This window comes from Eublepharis macularius, chromosome 6 (genome assembly GCF_028583425.1).
Source record: "Eublepharis macularius isolate TG4126 chromosome 6, MPM_Emac_v1.0, whole genome shotgun sequence".
NCBI lineage: Eukaryota > Metazoa > Chordata > Lepidosauria > Squamata > Eublepharidae > Eublepharis > Eublepharis macularius.
In genome coordinates, this window is record NC_072795.1 from 3033260 (window position 1) to 3045752 (window position 12493).

The 12493-nt window shown below is 48.7% G+C and overlaps 1 protein-coding gene across 4 annotated transcripts in view; it reads right to left on the bottom strand.

Annotated features, from left to right (window-relative positions):
- The window catches only part of TP63 (tumor protein p63), a 130210-nt gene extending 118499 nt beyond the window's left edge, over window positions 1–11711 (bottom strand). For all 4 annotated transcript variants that reach the window (XM_054982854.1, XM_054982853.1, XM_054982852.1 and 1 more), the window contains exon 1: window positions 11541–11711. In XM_054982854.1, the coding sequence (XP_054838829.1) occupies window positions 11541–11582 (42 nt within the window). In that variant the 5' untranslated portion in view covers window positions 11583–11711. The remainder of the gene's footprint in view (window positions 1–11540) is intronic.
- Between the last annotated feature and the right edge of the window lie 782 nt (window positions 11712–12493).

Here is a 12493-nt window from a genome sequence, read left to right on the forward strand (position 1 = left end):
GAACTATCCTAAGAATTACAGCCTTCGATTCCACTCAAGTCAGCGGGCTTAGGCGGGCATTTCTCAGTTTAGGATTGCATTGAGAGAGGGGTGGAGGCTGGGGGTACGAGTGGAGAGAGACCCTTTCCCAAATAAGCAAAAGGGGAGTAGAAACAAGAAGGATTTAGGCCCCAAGGATACAACCCGGGTGCAAGAATGAGCCTCACTTAATTCAAAACAGTAAAAAGCCCAGTAGTACCTTTGAGACTAACCAACTTTATTGAGGCATGAGCTTTCGAGAACCACAGCTCTCTTCGTCAGATGCATCTGACAAAGAGAGCTGTGGTTCTCGAAAGCTTATGCTACAATAAAGTTGGTTAGTCTTAAAGGTGCTACTGGACTCTTTACTGTTTTGCAACTACAGACTAACAGGGCTATCTCCTCTGGAGCTATCACTTAATTCAATGGGCCTCATTTCCAGATTAGCATGCCAGAGATCGGGCAGCTCGCCTTTGCGGACCACACTGTGATTTCTCACTAAAATGCAACATTTAAGACTTTACATTCTCATAATCCCTAGGCTCTTTTTAATGAATTCCAAGCATTTAAAAACTTGCTATCCATATGATAACGAGTTAAAAGACCTAAATTACACGTTTATAATTGCTTTCATTGTAAGCCTCTGAGGATAGGAATAAATGAATATTTTGGAGTTCCATGGCTAGCCTGAGCGCAGAGTCATAAACAAAACTTGGAGAGTTTAAAAACCGGACACAAAGGAACAAAAGATGGTTCACGACACCAGCCTGGACCCTAGAACTGTAAAGCCTCCCTTTAAAAACCCAAGACAGATTTTCCAAGTCTTCCAATCACCAATGTGAATTATACTACTTTTAGCACAAGCCGGTTTATCCAATGCAACACTGCCCTTTCCAGAGATCATTTCAACTCTTCCCCCCTCCTTCCTTTCCCCTTTCCAAGCAACCCTGCCAGAAGCAGGGGGCCCTTTAAACAAAGAGAGCCCCAGGGCCAAATGCTTGCCATTTTTGGTCTCCTACCACCTGCCTGAGGTTGACAATAAAGTGATGGCTTGTTTGAGGTCTGGATTATCGAAGAGCACACACACCCCACCTCCCCAGCGAGGAAAGAGGAAGAGAGAGGCCAAATCCCCATTCACTAGGTCATAGAGAAAAAGAATGTAACATCCACGAGAGAACTGGAACCACCTCTCAGTAAACTCCAGGACGAAAAGTTCAAGTTCTAATTGTACAGACCACCACATTTTTCTGCAATGGGTGTGAAATTGAGACCCTGGTTCTTTGCATAGCGCTACTCGCCTGTTGCAGGAAAACTGGGCTTTAGTCCGGCATAGTCTACAAACGACAGGGCCTCTTTGATGCATGCACACATTTCCACAAGCGCACACCCACTTTTCAGCTTTAAACTTCAGCACCTTTTTGCTGCAAAGTAAAAATCAGCTCCAAAAGAGCCGTGGCAAAAATACAGGATTGCACCTAAGAACGGTAAATTGTGTGAGTAAGCAGGCTCTAAAACAGGGCCATGCCGCGGGAGAACCTTCGACTCCCATCTGGCTTTTCACTGGCTCCCTGCAGAAAAGAGTCCAGTAGCACCTATAAGACTAACAAAATTTGTGGTAGAGTCACAGCCCACTTCTTCAGGTATCAAGATGGGTAGCAGTCATGTTAATCTCTCAGAAAACCGACATTTAGAACAAGACCATCATAAAAAAGACAGATTGCTAGATAAAAAAGCAGTCCTCTGATAAACACAAGTTACATAGCGTACTGCAATTTTTTTGCCAAGCTTTGAGTACAGGAAAAATCGGGGTGGCAACTATATTCGGGGCGGCGAGCAGACTTAAAAGGAAAAAAAGTTCCATTACGGGAAGCAAAATGAGTCAGCACTGAAGACAGAGTGCTCAACAAGGGGGAAAGGAACAGATTATCAGCTCCATCTTGCATTTTATTGCAATGGGCAGAGGACATCATCACTCAGGCCTGACAGGATGCGTGCAAGAGTCACCCACAGAGCAAAGAGCTGAGCAGATGTCACAACGGCAGGTGAAACACGGCCACCGGACGGGGGGGGGGCGCTCGGGAGGCCGGAAGAGCCTCCTGCATTGCGGATGAGTCAGGGGGCTGTACCCAGATGCTTTGCTCTGCTCCGGAGCGCTCTATTGCCACCTTCATTTTGGAGGCAGGGGACACACGGGAAGAAGGGAAATTATTCTATGTATTTATTGGTCTTCATACAGCACATGGCAAAGATGAGGCAGAGACCAGAGGAAGATGGCATGCTTGGCACATAGCAGGGCACCGGTTGAATTCCTGGCAGATCTCTCTGTCTCCACGTCGCTCAGGCTACACAGTGCTGGTTTGGAGGAGCTGCTCGCTTGGCTGAGTATGCGCAGATGGGCCAATGGGCACCCCCACCCCTCACCAGCTTGGCGAAGACGCTCCAGTCTGCACTGCAAATTGCAACAGACCAGCCTGGCAAAGGCCAAGGCCACCCTGGTGCCTGTTCTACGTGCCCAGATCACAGAACAGTTCCAAAACATCTGAAAGCCTCTTGCCCACACAAGCAGGTTAAGTTCTTACTTTGCCCATTTAAATGTCAGGAATTTGGGTGCCCGTTCACCTGCTACCCAGGGAGAGATGCCCCAGAAGCTGGTACTGCCTAGAAGAGAGAGGCCCAGGGCTGGATAACAGAGCATCGGACTCCTAGACCCCAAGGGTACAAAGACGGAGGAGGTAGTCAAAGGAGGCACGGGTTTCCCGCTCTCGCTGTCCATAATTCTAGTATATGCACATATCACCGTCATGCTAAAAATGTTTTTATTCTTGCAGTGGGTGACCCAGCCTGTAATATGTCCCTCTTGCATTTCAAAAATAAGTGGATCTTTTTAAATAGGCATGAACATCAGGAAAGATCTTAGTAGGCCAAACTGTGCACCCCCAATCAATGACTCCAATCAAAGCTGTAACATTTTCCTAAATGGCCAGCTCTGAAACATGGGCACCACTTCCGTTAAACCACCCCAATTAACTGCCCACTCATGTAAACAAAGCTTTTCTTGACGGCTTAGCCACTGTTAAGGAGTCTGAAAACTTTATAATAATAATGACATACTTTGTAAACTGCTCTGAGTGGGCATTAAGTTGTCCTGAAGGGCAGTATATAAATCGAATGTTGCTGTTGTTGTTATATACCTATTCCGGCAGAACTTCTCTTCCTAGCTGGTTTATAGATAAAGAACTAGACCAAAGGTCAGGAGCAAATCCAAGCAATATTTTGTAAGGGTGCTAGTGGTTCAATGTTGGATTCAAGAAACACAGTATTCAGCTCCTGAATGGCACTCCAGCGTCCCATGGAGCCATGGATTCTGTAGCATAGTGGTTAAGTGGTTGGGATGCGCATCAGCACTCTGCTGGTTCGACTCCCACCACTACCATGAACTCAGCAGGTGGCCGTGGGGAAGCCACCCCAATTGTGGCAATAATAGTAATTTGTTTAGAAGAGCAGTACACAAGATCGGTTATTATTACAGAGAGCTGCTTTAGCATAGTGGTTGGGTTGTGAATCCGCACTCTGCCAGTTCGACTCCCACCGTGAGCTCAGCAGGTGGCCTTAGGTGAGCCTCTCAGATGAGCTCCCCAGCTGTATTGTGGGGATAAAAATATTGTACAGTAATACAGTAATAATACTGACTTTGTTCTAGAACAGCGGTATATAAACTCTGTTATTATTACAGAGAGCTGCTTTAGCATACTGGTTGGGCTGCGAATATGCACTCTGCTGGTTCCACTCATGCCATGATGTCAGCAGGTGGCCTTGGGTCAGCCACTCCTCTCAGCCCAGCTCCCCAGCTGTACTGTGGGAATAATAATAACAGTGACTTTGTTCACCGCTCTGAGTGGGCACTAATCTGTCCAGAAGGGTGGTATAATAAGAACGCTGTTATTGTTGCTGTTAGGAAGTCCATGGTAAACCCCCTTGGACTGTATGCCATTAAGCAGTTTTGGGCAGCAAAGTGTCAAAGAGAGAGTCAAACTTCAGGTGAGGGAGAGGAGAAAGAAAAAGAAAACCTGGGAAGTTCTGCCCCCTTTTCTGAAACTCTATCAACTCCCCTTGGAATCCGGCCCATCTTCTACCTGAGAAGAAATCACCAAACTTGGCAGCCACACCCCGCTCTGCACTGTACTACCCAACCTGACCTGTCATTTGGACTGGAGATCACCAACGTGGGCTTGGCATCGTCTCCACAGGGCTGACGGCTCACCGAACAGCGCCCATGACTCAAAGCCGCCCTCGATCCGGAAATGGACCGTGCCTGCCGCACAGCTTTTGTTTTAGGAGATTCCCATGAAGCATTTCTGTCCTTTTCTAAAGACAGCTCCATAATCCCCTCTTGATAGCTGCCATCTGTCACTCGCTAGCACTCAGGGAAAAGAGAACACACACATACACAAACACGGGGAGTCACAACTTGTGCAGAAAACCTTTTCGCCGCCGTAGGACTATATCTCGAGGGGACAAGGCAACATCGGGAAGTCTTCTCTCATAAAAGGAGGGTTAAATGCATTTGCCCAGCCACAGCCACCCGCCCAGGGAACTAATCCAAACGGAGGTGGCATGCTAAGTTCAAAAGGGGGAGAAAGGTGCAAATTCAAACTGAAGACAGACAGGAGATAGTAAATACGGCAAGCCTTAGAGTTCGCCTCTCCAAATAATGTGCCATCCGTAGAGTCATTGCAAAGTTCCACGTACAGCAACATTTCAAGGGTAAGTCTAGAGAGTCTTGACAGAGGGAGGGGGAAAACAGGGCTTTCAAGGAAAGCAAAAATATTAGAGCGAGATTCCCGTTCAATAGCACCCTAAAGCCCAAGGTGTGGCCAAATCTAGTTGGTCTTTAAGGTGCCGTCGGACCCGGAACTTGTTCATCAACTGCAGACCAACACGGCTACCCACCCAAAAATATTAGGAAAGCTTCTCCGAGAGGTTTTTCTATACATCCATAGATGGTGGTCCATGCTGGCTTTCCACAGCTGTGGTTTGATGCAATCGTCTGAACCACACACAGACCACTGAACAGATTTTCCGAGGGCACATCACAATGTGCAAAGAGAAGGAGAGACTCTTGATCGTGGCCAAGGTCAACACATGGCACCCAACCACATAAGACCGCTTCTGGACATGGCATGGAAACACAGACTGGTTGAGGACTATTTTGGCCCCATCCCAAAGAGGTTAACAGACTCAGCACGTGCACAGTTTACAAGTGTGTGTTGTTTTCCAAACGAGCCTAACTATTAACAGGAGAAGAAAAGAGCAAGAGTCCAATAGCACTTATGAGACTAACAAAATTTGTGGTAGGGTAGGAGCTTCCGTGAGTCACAGCTCACTTCTTCAGAACTGTGACTCATGAAAACTCATACCCTACTACAAATTTTGTTCATCTTATAGGTGCTACTAGACTCCTGTTCTTTTCTACTCTTACAGACAGACTAACACGGCTAACCATCTTGCTCTATTAGCAGGAGACTAGTTACCCAGAGACCCCATCTTAGAAATTTGAACGAATCCAGGACAACTAATAGCGCTCCTTTGATTCAGTCCTCTGAAATCAGAGTGTGAGAAACTCACAAAGACTGGATCAGGCAGGAGGCAATTCACCGCTCTGGGTGAGGCAGTGATCTGTCTAGAAGAGCAGTATATAAGCACAGTTATTGCTGTTGTTGTTAATGATAATGATAATGATGATAGCAAAATAGTAAAGAGTCCAGTAGCAGCTTTAAGACTAACCAACTTTATTGTAGCATAAGCTTTCGAGAGCCACAGCTCTCTTCGTCATCTTAGTCTAAAAGGTGCTACTGGACTCTTTACTATTTTGCTACTACAGACTAACACGGCTAACTCCTCTGAACAACAACAACAACAACAACAATTTAAACCATCTGACTATGGATGAAGAATACATAAGTAGACCACATTGTCATCAGGGCACTGGGAACAATTTAGAAAAAATTTGCAACTTATATGGAAAAACTGCGGCTTTCTGTTATAACACAGAACTGCAAAAGACCTGCGTTACTTGGGACAGCGTACGTTTTACACCGATACCTGGCTGATACTTAGGTCTCTGGTGGAAACTTGTATCAGCTCAGCAAGGCCAATCAATGATAACATGTGATCTTTACTTATTACTGATCGTGTTGCGTGAAATTCTAATAATAATAATAATAATATTGCAGCACAGAGCTCTGCATTCATAATCAGGGTTGAACTCGTGCGTATTCAATGGCCAATTTTCTGCACACAGCTTCCGTTTCCCTCTTGGCGAAACTTTTAGAGCACTCTGAAAGAATCCGATATAAAGTTCTGGAGCAGCAAACAGGTCTGCCTGAATGCCAAACTGGACTCCTTCCAACGGAGCGCATCTTCCACCCATTTTACCAGGGAGGGCAACATCAGCGCTTGTGGAGTCGCACTCATTTCCCTGTCATCACCTTCAGGGTGGTTACACTCATTCCACTGAATGAATGGTTAAGTCCCTTCCTTTGAAGACTAAACTACACCCCCCCCTCCCACACACACTTGGAAAGGGGCCAGAAAAACAAAACAGGGAGGGGGGAGGCACAGGGTAGGTGGAGAAAGTCGCCTTTGTGTGTGCTGCTAAAGGAGTCTAAATGCTTTCTCCACCACCCTTTGAGCAATGACCCAAAGACTGAAGGGGTGGCACGTCTGCGGATTGCAGCCCCCCCCCCCAGACCTTTAAACCTATCAAGGGGGCATTGAGGAAGACACGTTGGAAGCCTGGAGATACAGGAAAAGGGCTGGCCAGGGGGAACAGCAATTGCAAGCAACTTTGTAGAGCAGATTCACACATGCACAAACATCCCCGGGATAAATCTCAGCTGAATGACCGTTGCCTAAGTTGCAAGAACGTAATGAGAGCTCTGCTGGACCCAGCCAAAGGGGAATTCCAACATGAAGCCACCAACAGTAGGAAGAAAGATGCTTCTGGGAAGCCCACAAGTGGGGCATGACGGAAACAGCCTTCCCCTTCCCCAGGTTATTCCTCCACACACACGCACTAGCGGTGACTGGCGACCTGGGCACCAAGACCGCACTGCCCTGAAGTGCTTTTCGCTACCCCCACTGCTGCCTTTTGCTCGGCCTCTCCTTGCCATTAATTCGGCCAGCCCCTTGGAAGTTGGCAGGCATCCCTACATGTTGCTTCAGTGAGTTGTGCAACGGTGTGCTGTGCAATGAAGTCCGCCATGTTTGTCTCCATCTTGACACCGCCGACTGATTTCAATAGACGTTGCAGCGTCAAGAGGGTTAAAAAACCTCTCCCTGCATTCAAGCTTCTATCGTGCCCTCCCTCAAGTTGACTGGATCTCCCCTCTCTCAGCAAAGAATCACAGAAGCGCATGTCCTTTTCGTGGGTTATGTGGCCAAGCGTACGTGGCACAGCGGCCTTTTCCCAAGAGCTCGGACACCCCTCTCCGGGAAGGTCTGCTACAATCTCAGCTTGCCCATTTCCCAGAAGTTTTCCAAAGGTTCCTCTTCAAACAGCAAATACCAGCACCCCAAAATCAAGACACGCATGCCTCAGGGCGAAGCTACAAGTGACGAATGACACTTGAACGGCAAGTGTATTTCTCCCTGTTCACTTGCCCTCCACTCAATCCACTTGCCGTTCAAGTGTCATTCGTCACTTGTAGCTTGGCCCTCAGTGGCATCCACTAACAGGACTTTGCATAGCCTACAAAGCAAAGGGAAGGTGCAGCGTCTTCCAGAGACGAGGCCAACTCTTGCTGCGTAACTCCTTCAGAAGACAGATTTACGTCAGCAGTGCAGGATGAAAAAGAGACATGTTTTGGAAATAATCTGCTTTTAATTTTATTATAAGCAACATAGCGCAAAATCGTATTTATTTTTTTTTGCAATTTTCTACTTTTCAAAGTTGCTCCTTGCCCCTAAGCACCAGCAGATAGGAACGTATTTACTTTTATTTCTCCCTTCCTCTTAGGAGTTCAGAAGGGCACGCATAGGCCCCTCCCTCCTCCTAACCACCCAACCACCCTGCAAGGTAGGTGAGCCTGAGAAACCGCAGCTGAAGGTCACTCACAGGGCAATCCTAAGAACCTTTTCCTAGGAGTAAGCACCACTAAACAGACTTAGATAGGATGCTGAGTAGACCTGCTTAGCACTGCTCTCTTGATGACAGAGTGGAGATTTGAACTCAAGCCCTCGAATCACGATGCCGCACTGGGTCTCTCTAAAGCGGCATTCGCACCCAAATTCCTCCCGTGTCGGGCTACACAAAGCATCACAATGGAACACCACATATCACTGGCAACCCACCCTATCTGAAGCCACCTTCAGGAAGTGGACCCCAGACTCATTTGCCAGCCGCAGAACAAAAGGAGTCCTGAGAAAGAGGCGCTTCTGGCTTCAGTTTGGGCGCAAAGAGGGCGGGGTCTTCTGCGCCACCCACAGTCCAGGAGAGCTCCATCGCCACTCCCCAAAGAAGAAAGCCAACGGCTTTGCCTAACCAGCCCCATCCTCCAAGAGGTTAGGGAGTTCATGATCTACATCCGAGGGCTTCTGCAGGCGCACTTTCCCCTCTCCCCTTGCCCAACAGCTGCAATTGTTCCTCAGCGCCATGCACCAGATGAGTCACGGCAGAGCAGGAGCCGCTCGTCTGCCCCGGGAGGAGGGAGTTGCATGAATCTTGCCTCACTCTTATCACAATCACACTGGCTGCCTTGCACTTCCCCAGCGTCCTGGAGACTCAAAACTGGACTCAGTGACCCAACCGCTTTGCCACCCCGTCTGCATTCTTGGGGTTCAGCATGGCAGTACACAGATCTGCGCATGCGCCAGGGCTGGTCTCTCAAGCCCAGCCAGTAGCCCTGGATTTGGTCTCCAGCACTACGGGAGGGCAGGGGGAGAGGGCTGAAGCGCCTGGGAAAAGCCCAGGCCCAAACAAAAGAAGCGCTCCATCTGGAGAGCTATCCAAGAGGGCTGCTCACCGCAGGCTTTTCATGACACCAGGCACAACAACTCCTTCCCAAGCTCCTGGGTGGAGCAGGCTGCATACCCCAGGCCAGAGACGTTGTCTGGCAAAGAGAAGGATTAGTCACCAGGTGGAGTAGGAGGCAGGAATTCCCAGAAAGGGACTGCTGCAGGGGGAAGAAGAGACGGGCCCTTGATTTTGCACTTCTTCCGTTCCACCCTATTTCCTGCTGGGGCTCGAAAATTCACCCCATTTTGTCCCCTAGCTCTCTTCCAGTTTGCAGAAGCAGCCACCCTTTTTTTTAAAAAAACGAGCTCCCTCCCAGCTCCATGTTTTCAGAAATCCCATCCTAGGCACTCTCCATTGGCCCCACCATGAGTTGGCCAATGCCAAGCACCCTGGGTGCGAACTGCTCCACTTCCCCAGTCTGTGCAGGGCCTAGCACACATGGGGCACTGCAGAAGTAAAGAATCCCCCCACTCCAATTCAGAGAAGTTGTAGGGTGGGGTGGATCGGAGAGCTGTCTGGGAAACGTAGCTGGGGTTTGAATATTGGCATTCTTGGGGAAAGGTTGAGTAAAAATTCTTTAAAAACTTTTAAACTGGCATGTCCGTGCAGCTTTGGGGCCACCAGGATTCTGGAGACAAAAAGGGGAGTAAGATTCTGGAGACATGCCAAACCATTGGAACTAGCAAGATTTTCATGTTCCCCTGCATTGCAACGAAATGGGACCAAGCCCCAAAGAGTATTACTAAAATAGTGCTAGGGAAGCACCACCATTCCCCCACCATATAATTGTCTTAAGACTACCCAGCCGCTTTCACTTTTTAATTATGGATATATTCAAAGGAATGAACGTGTCTTGCTTTTTTAAATGGCCTTTTCCCTCCCTGCGCTGGGAACAAAACCAGTTCGAAGACCACTGCAATTGCAGAGATCAGCACTTTTAAAATAAATCCCCGAAAGCAGAGCCAAACCCTAGGTTTTAAACAAAGAAATGTGGTTGCCATGCCCTAACGAAGGGCACATTTCAGCGACGTGAGTAAAGGCCACCAAGCGACTGTCACGGCCAGACAAAAGAGCTCTGCAAAAAAACCGTCGGACGTGTGGAATTGCCTTCCATCCCGAAGAGGCAATGAAAGCTGATCGGATAGCAATGGGGCATGAACAATGGAAAGCCAGGAGCGTCGCTTCACGCCCGCCACAACAGGCGCAGCCAGTTCAGGACGCACCAGGCCCGCGTAAGCAAAACTATGCCCCAAACCAGATGCCAGAACTGAGCCAAGCCACCATCCAGGCATTTAGCCTTGGAGGGGGGTGACTTTTTGAGCTGAATCCAGTCCGCCGGGTCCCAGATGTGTGCATTCTAACAAGGCGATGCTGCGAAGGTTTCCATGTTTGCACAACGGCAGTTGGGGTTTCGCACAATCCAGCCTAAAAGGCACCAGTGAACTGAAAGGGCTTCTATGCCGGGCAACTTTAAGGAACTGAGTGGTAGACCTCTGGCCAGATCCAGCTACCCTGGTTTCGTGACTGACCTCAGCCGCTGGACTCTTAAAACGGCTTCAGGATACTCGCGCCCCTGACACTTTGCAAAGTGAGAACGCTTCAGCGCACCGTCTCTTCCTTTAACCTCTCTGGAGGGCTCCCACTGTCTCCCACAGGGGCCCACCCTGCACGTTCAACAGTGCTCCGGCCAGCACCATGCCAGAGTTGCTCAAATCCCAGGGCTCAGCCGCCTTCCCTCTCTGACGGTGTCAAAGCAGCTGCTCTCCCCGCTGGAATGCAAGATAAAGCTTCTCGTTCACCTGGACCAGGAGTTCTCATTTCCTCAGTATGTGCCATCTCTTCACCCTCCCCCCAACAAACATCCTCAATTTTCGCCACGCCAACCTTTCCAGTCCACCCGCTGCTCAAGCAAAGCGTCTCCCTTTCACCCAAACAGACATAATTGCTCTGCAAACAAGAACCCAGGTGATGCCTTGCACACATTGCAGCCGCATTTATGTACAGGAGTTGTTGACACAGATTCACAGTGGCATTTCTCTGTCTGTACAGGGGGAATACACACAAACAATTAACCACATGAAAGAAAACCCGCTTTGTGAACTCGCTATCTATGAGCGTATCGGAAAAGGCTTCTGTTGGCATGTCTTTCTAAAGTAACCCGAGTCCTTTTCGATGCAATTCTGCACACCAGCGATCTATGATGGCAATAAAAAGGAGAGTTTGCCGAGTTTACAGTCAACACAGACGCAAAAACTCGGATGCATCCATTTCTCGCAACAGATAAATCACTTTTTGCACTCCTCTTTGCTTGGGAAACTTTACACCTAAATACTCGTGGTGTCTGCAGACACCTCCATCTCTAAAAATACTAAAAATAAAATCTAAAAGGCACCCTAAGTGTTGCCAACTGTGACTCCAGGAATGCCCAAATTCCTGGGTCTGCATTCGAGAGAGCATAAAACCAGAGAGAAAGAGAGTTGGGTAGCAAAGACCTCGGGCGCCTTACCTCACTGTACTGAGACTGGGCATTATTCTCCAGGTACAACATGTTCGCAGTGAGGTTAAGGAGAGCAGCCGTCCTCTCTTCGGGCTCCAGGATGCGTCCTTCCTTCCCACCAGGGCCCCCCACCCCCAACGAGACCCTCGGAAAAAGAAATGGGCGATTCTGCTGGCAAGCTCTTGGGACAGTGTGTGCCTGGCTACATAATTTAAGGTTCCCTTATATACTGCTCTTTGGGGAAAGAGGAGGTGGGGCGGGCCTTCTACGCTCTACCTGTCAAAATGTTGCACACCTGGACTCCTCCACTCCAATGGAGGGAGGCCTCTCCCAGCTCATTAAGTGGTTAAGGAATCCTTATCACCACATCGCTAGAAAGGGAAGGAGCAGAGGAAGGAACAGAGGAGAGACGAACACACGCCAGAGAGAGAGGGAGAGAGAGGGAGAAAAGGATGGGGTGGGAGGTGGGGGGACCTGCAGACCTTTGCCTGTGAAGGCGAAAAAGAGGAGCAGCTGTCAGAAGTCGCTCAAGGACTCCGTTTATGGACCGCTTTTGCAAAGGTCTAGAAAATCTTTGAGAGGTCTCATCCGGCACGACCTCTCTCCGTCCTCAGAAAGTGCTTACCGCCTTGAGTCTCAGTGAGAAAGGGGGACTCTAAATAAACGTACATAAAAATAAATAATAAGCCCTCCCAGTTTTAATTTTGCAAGCCATATCCAAATTTAGTCGGCTTTGCCCAAGAATCCTACAGATGTATTGTGGAAGGCTTTCACGGCCGGAGAATGATGGTTGTTGTGGGTTTTCCGGGCTGTATTGCCGTGGTCTTGGCATCGTAGTTCCTGACGTTTCGCCAGCAGCTGTGGCTGGCATCTTCAGAGGTGTAGCACCAAAAGACAGAGATCTCTCAATGTCCTACAGATGCTTTAGCTAAACACTATGCCCACCCGACCCAACAGATACC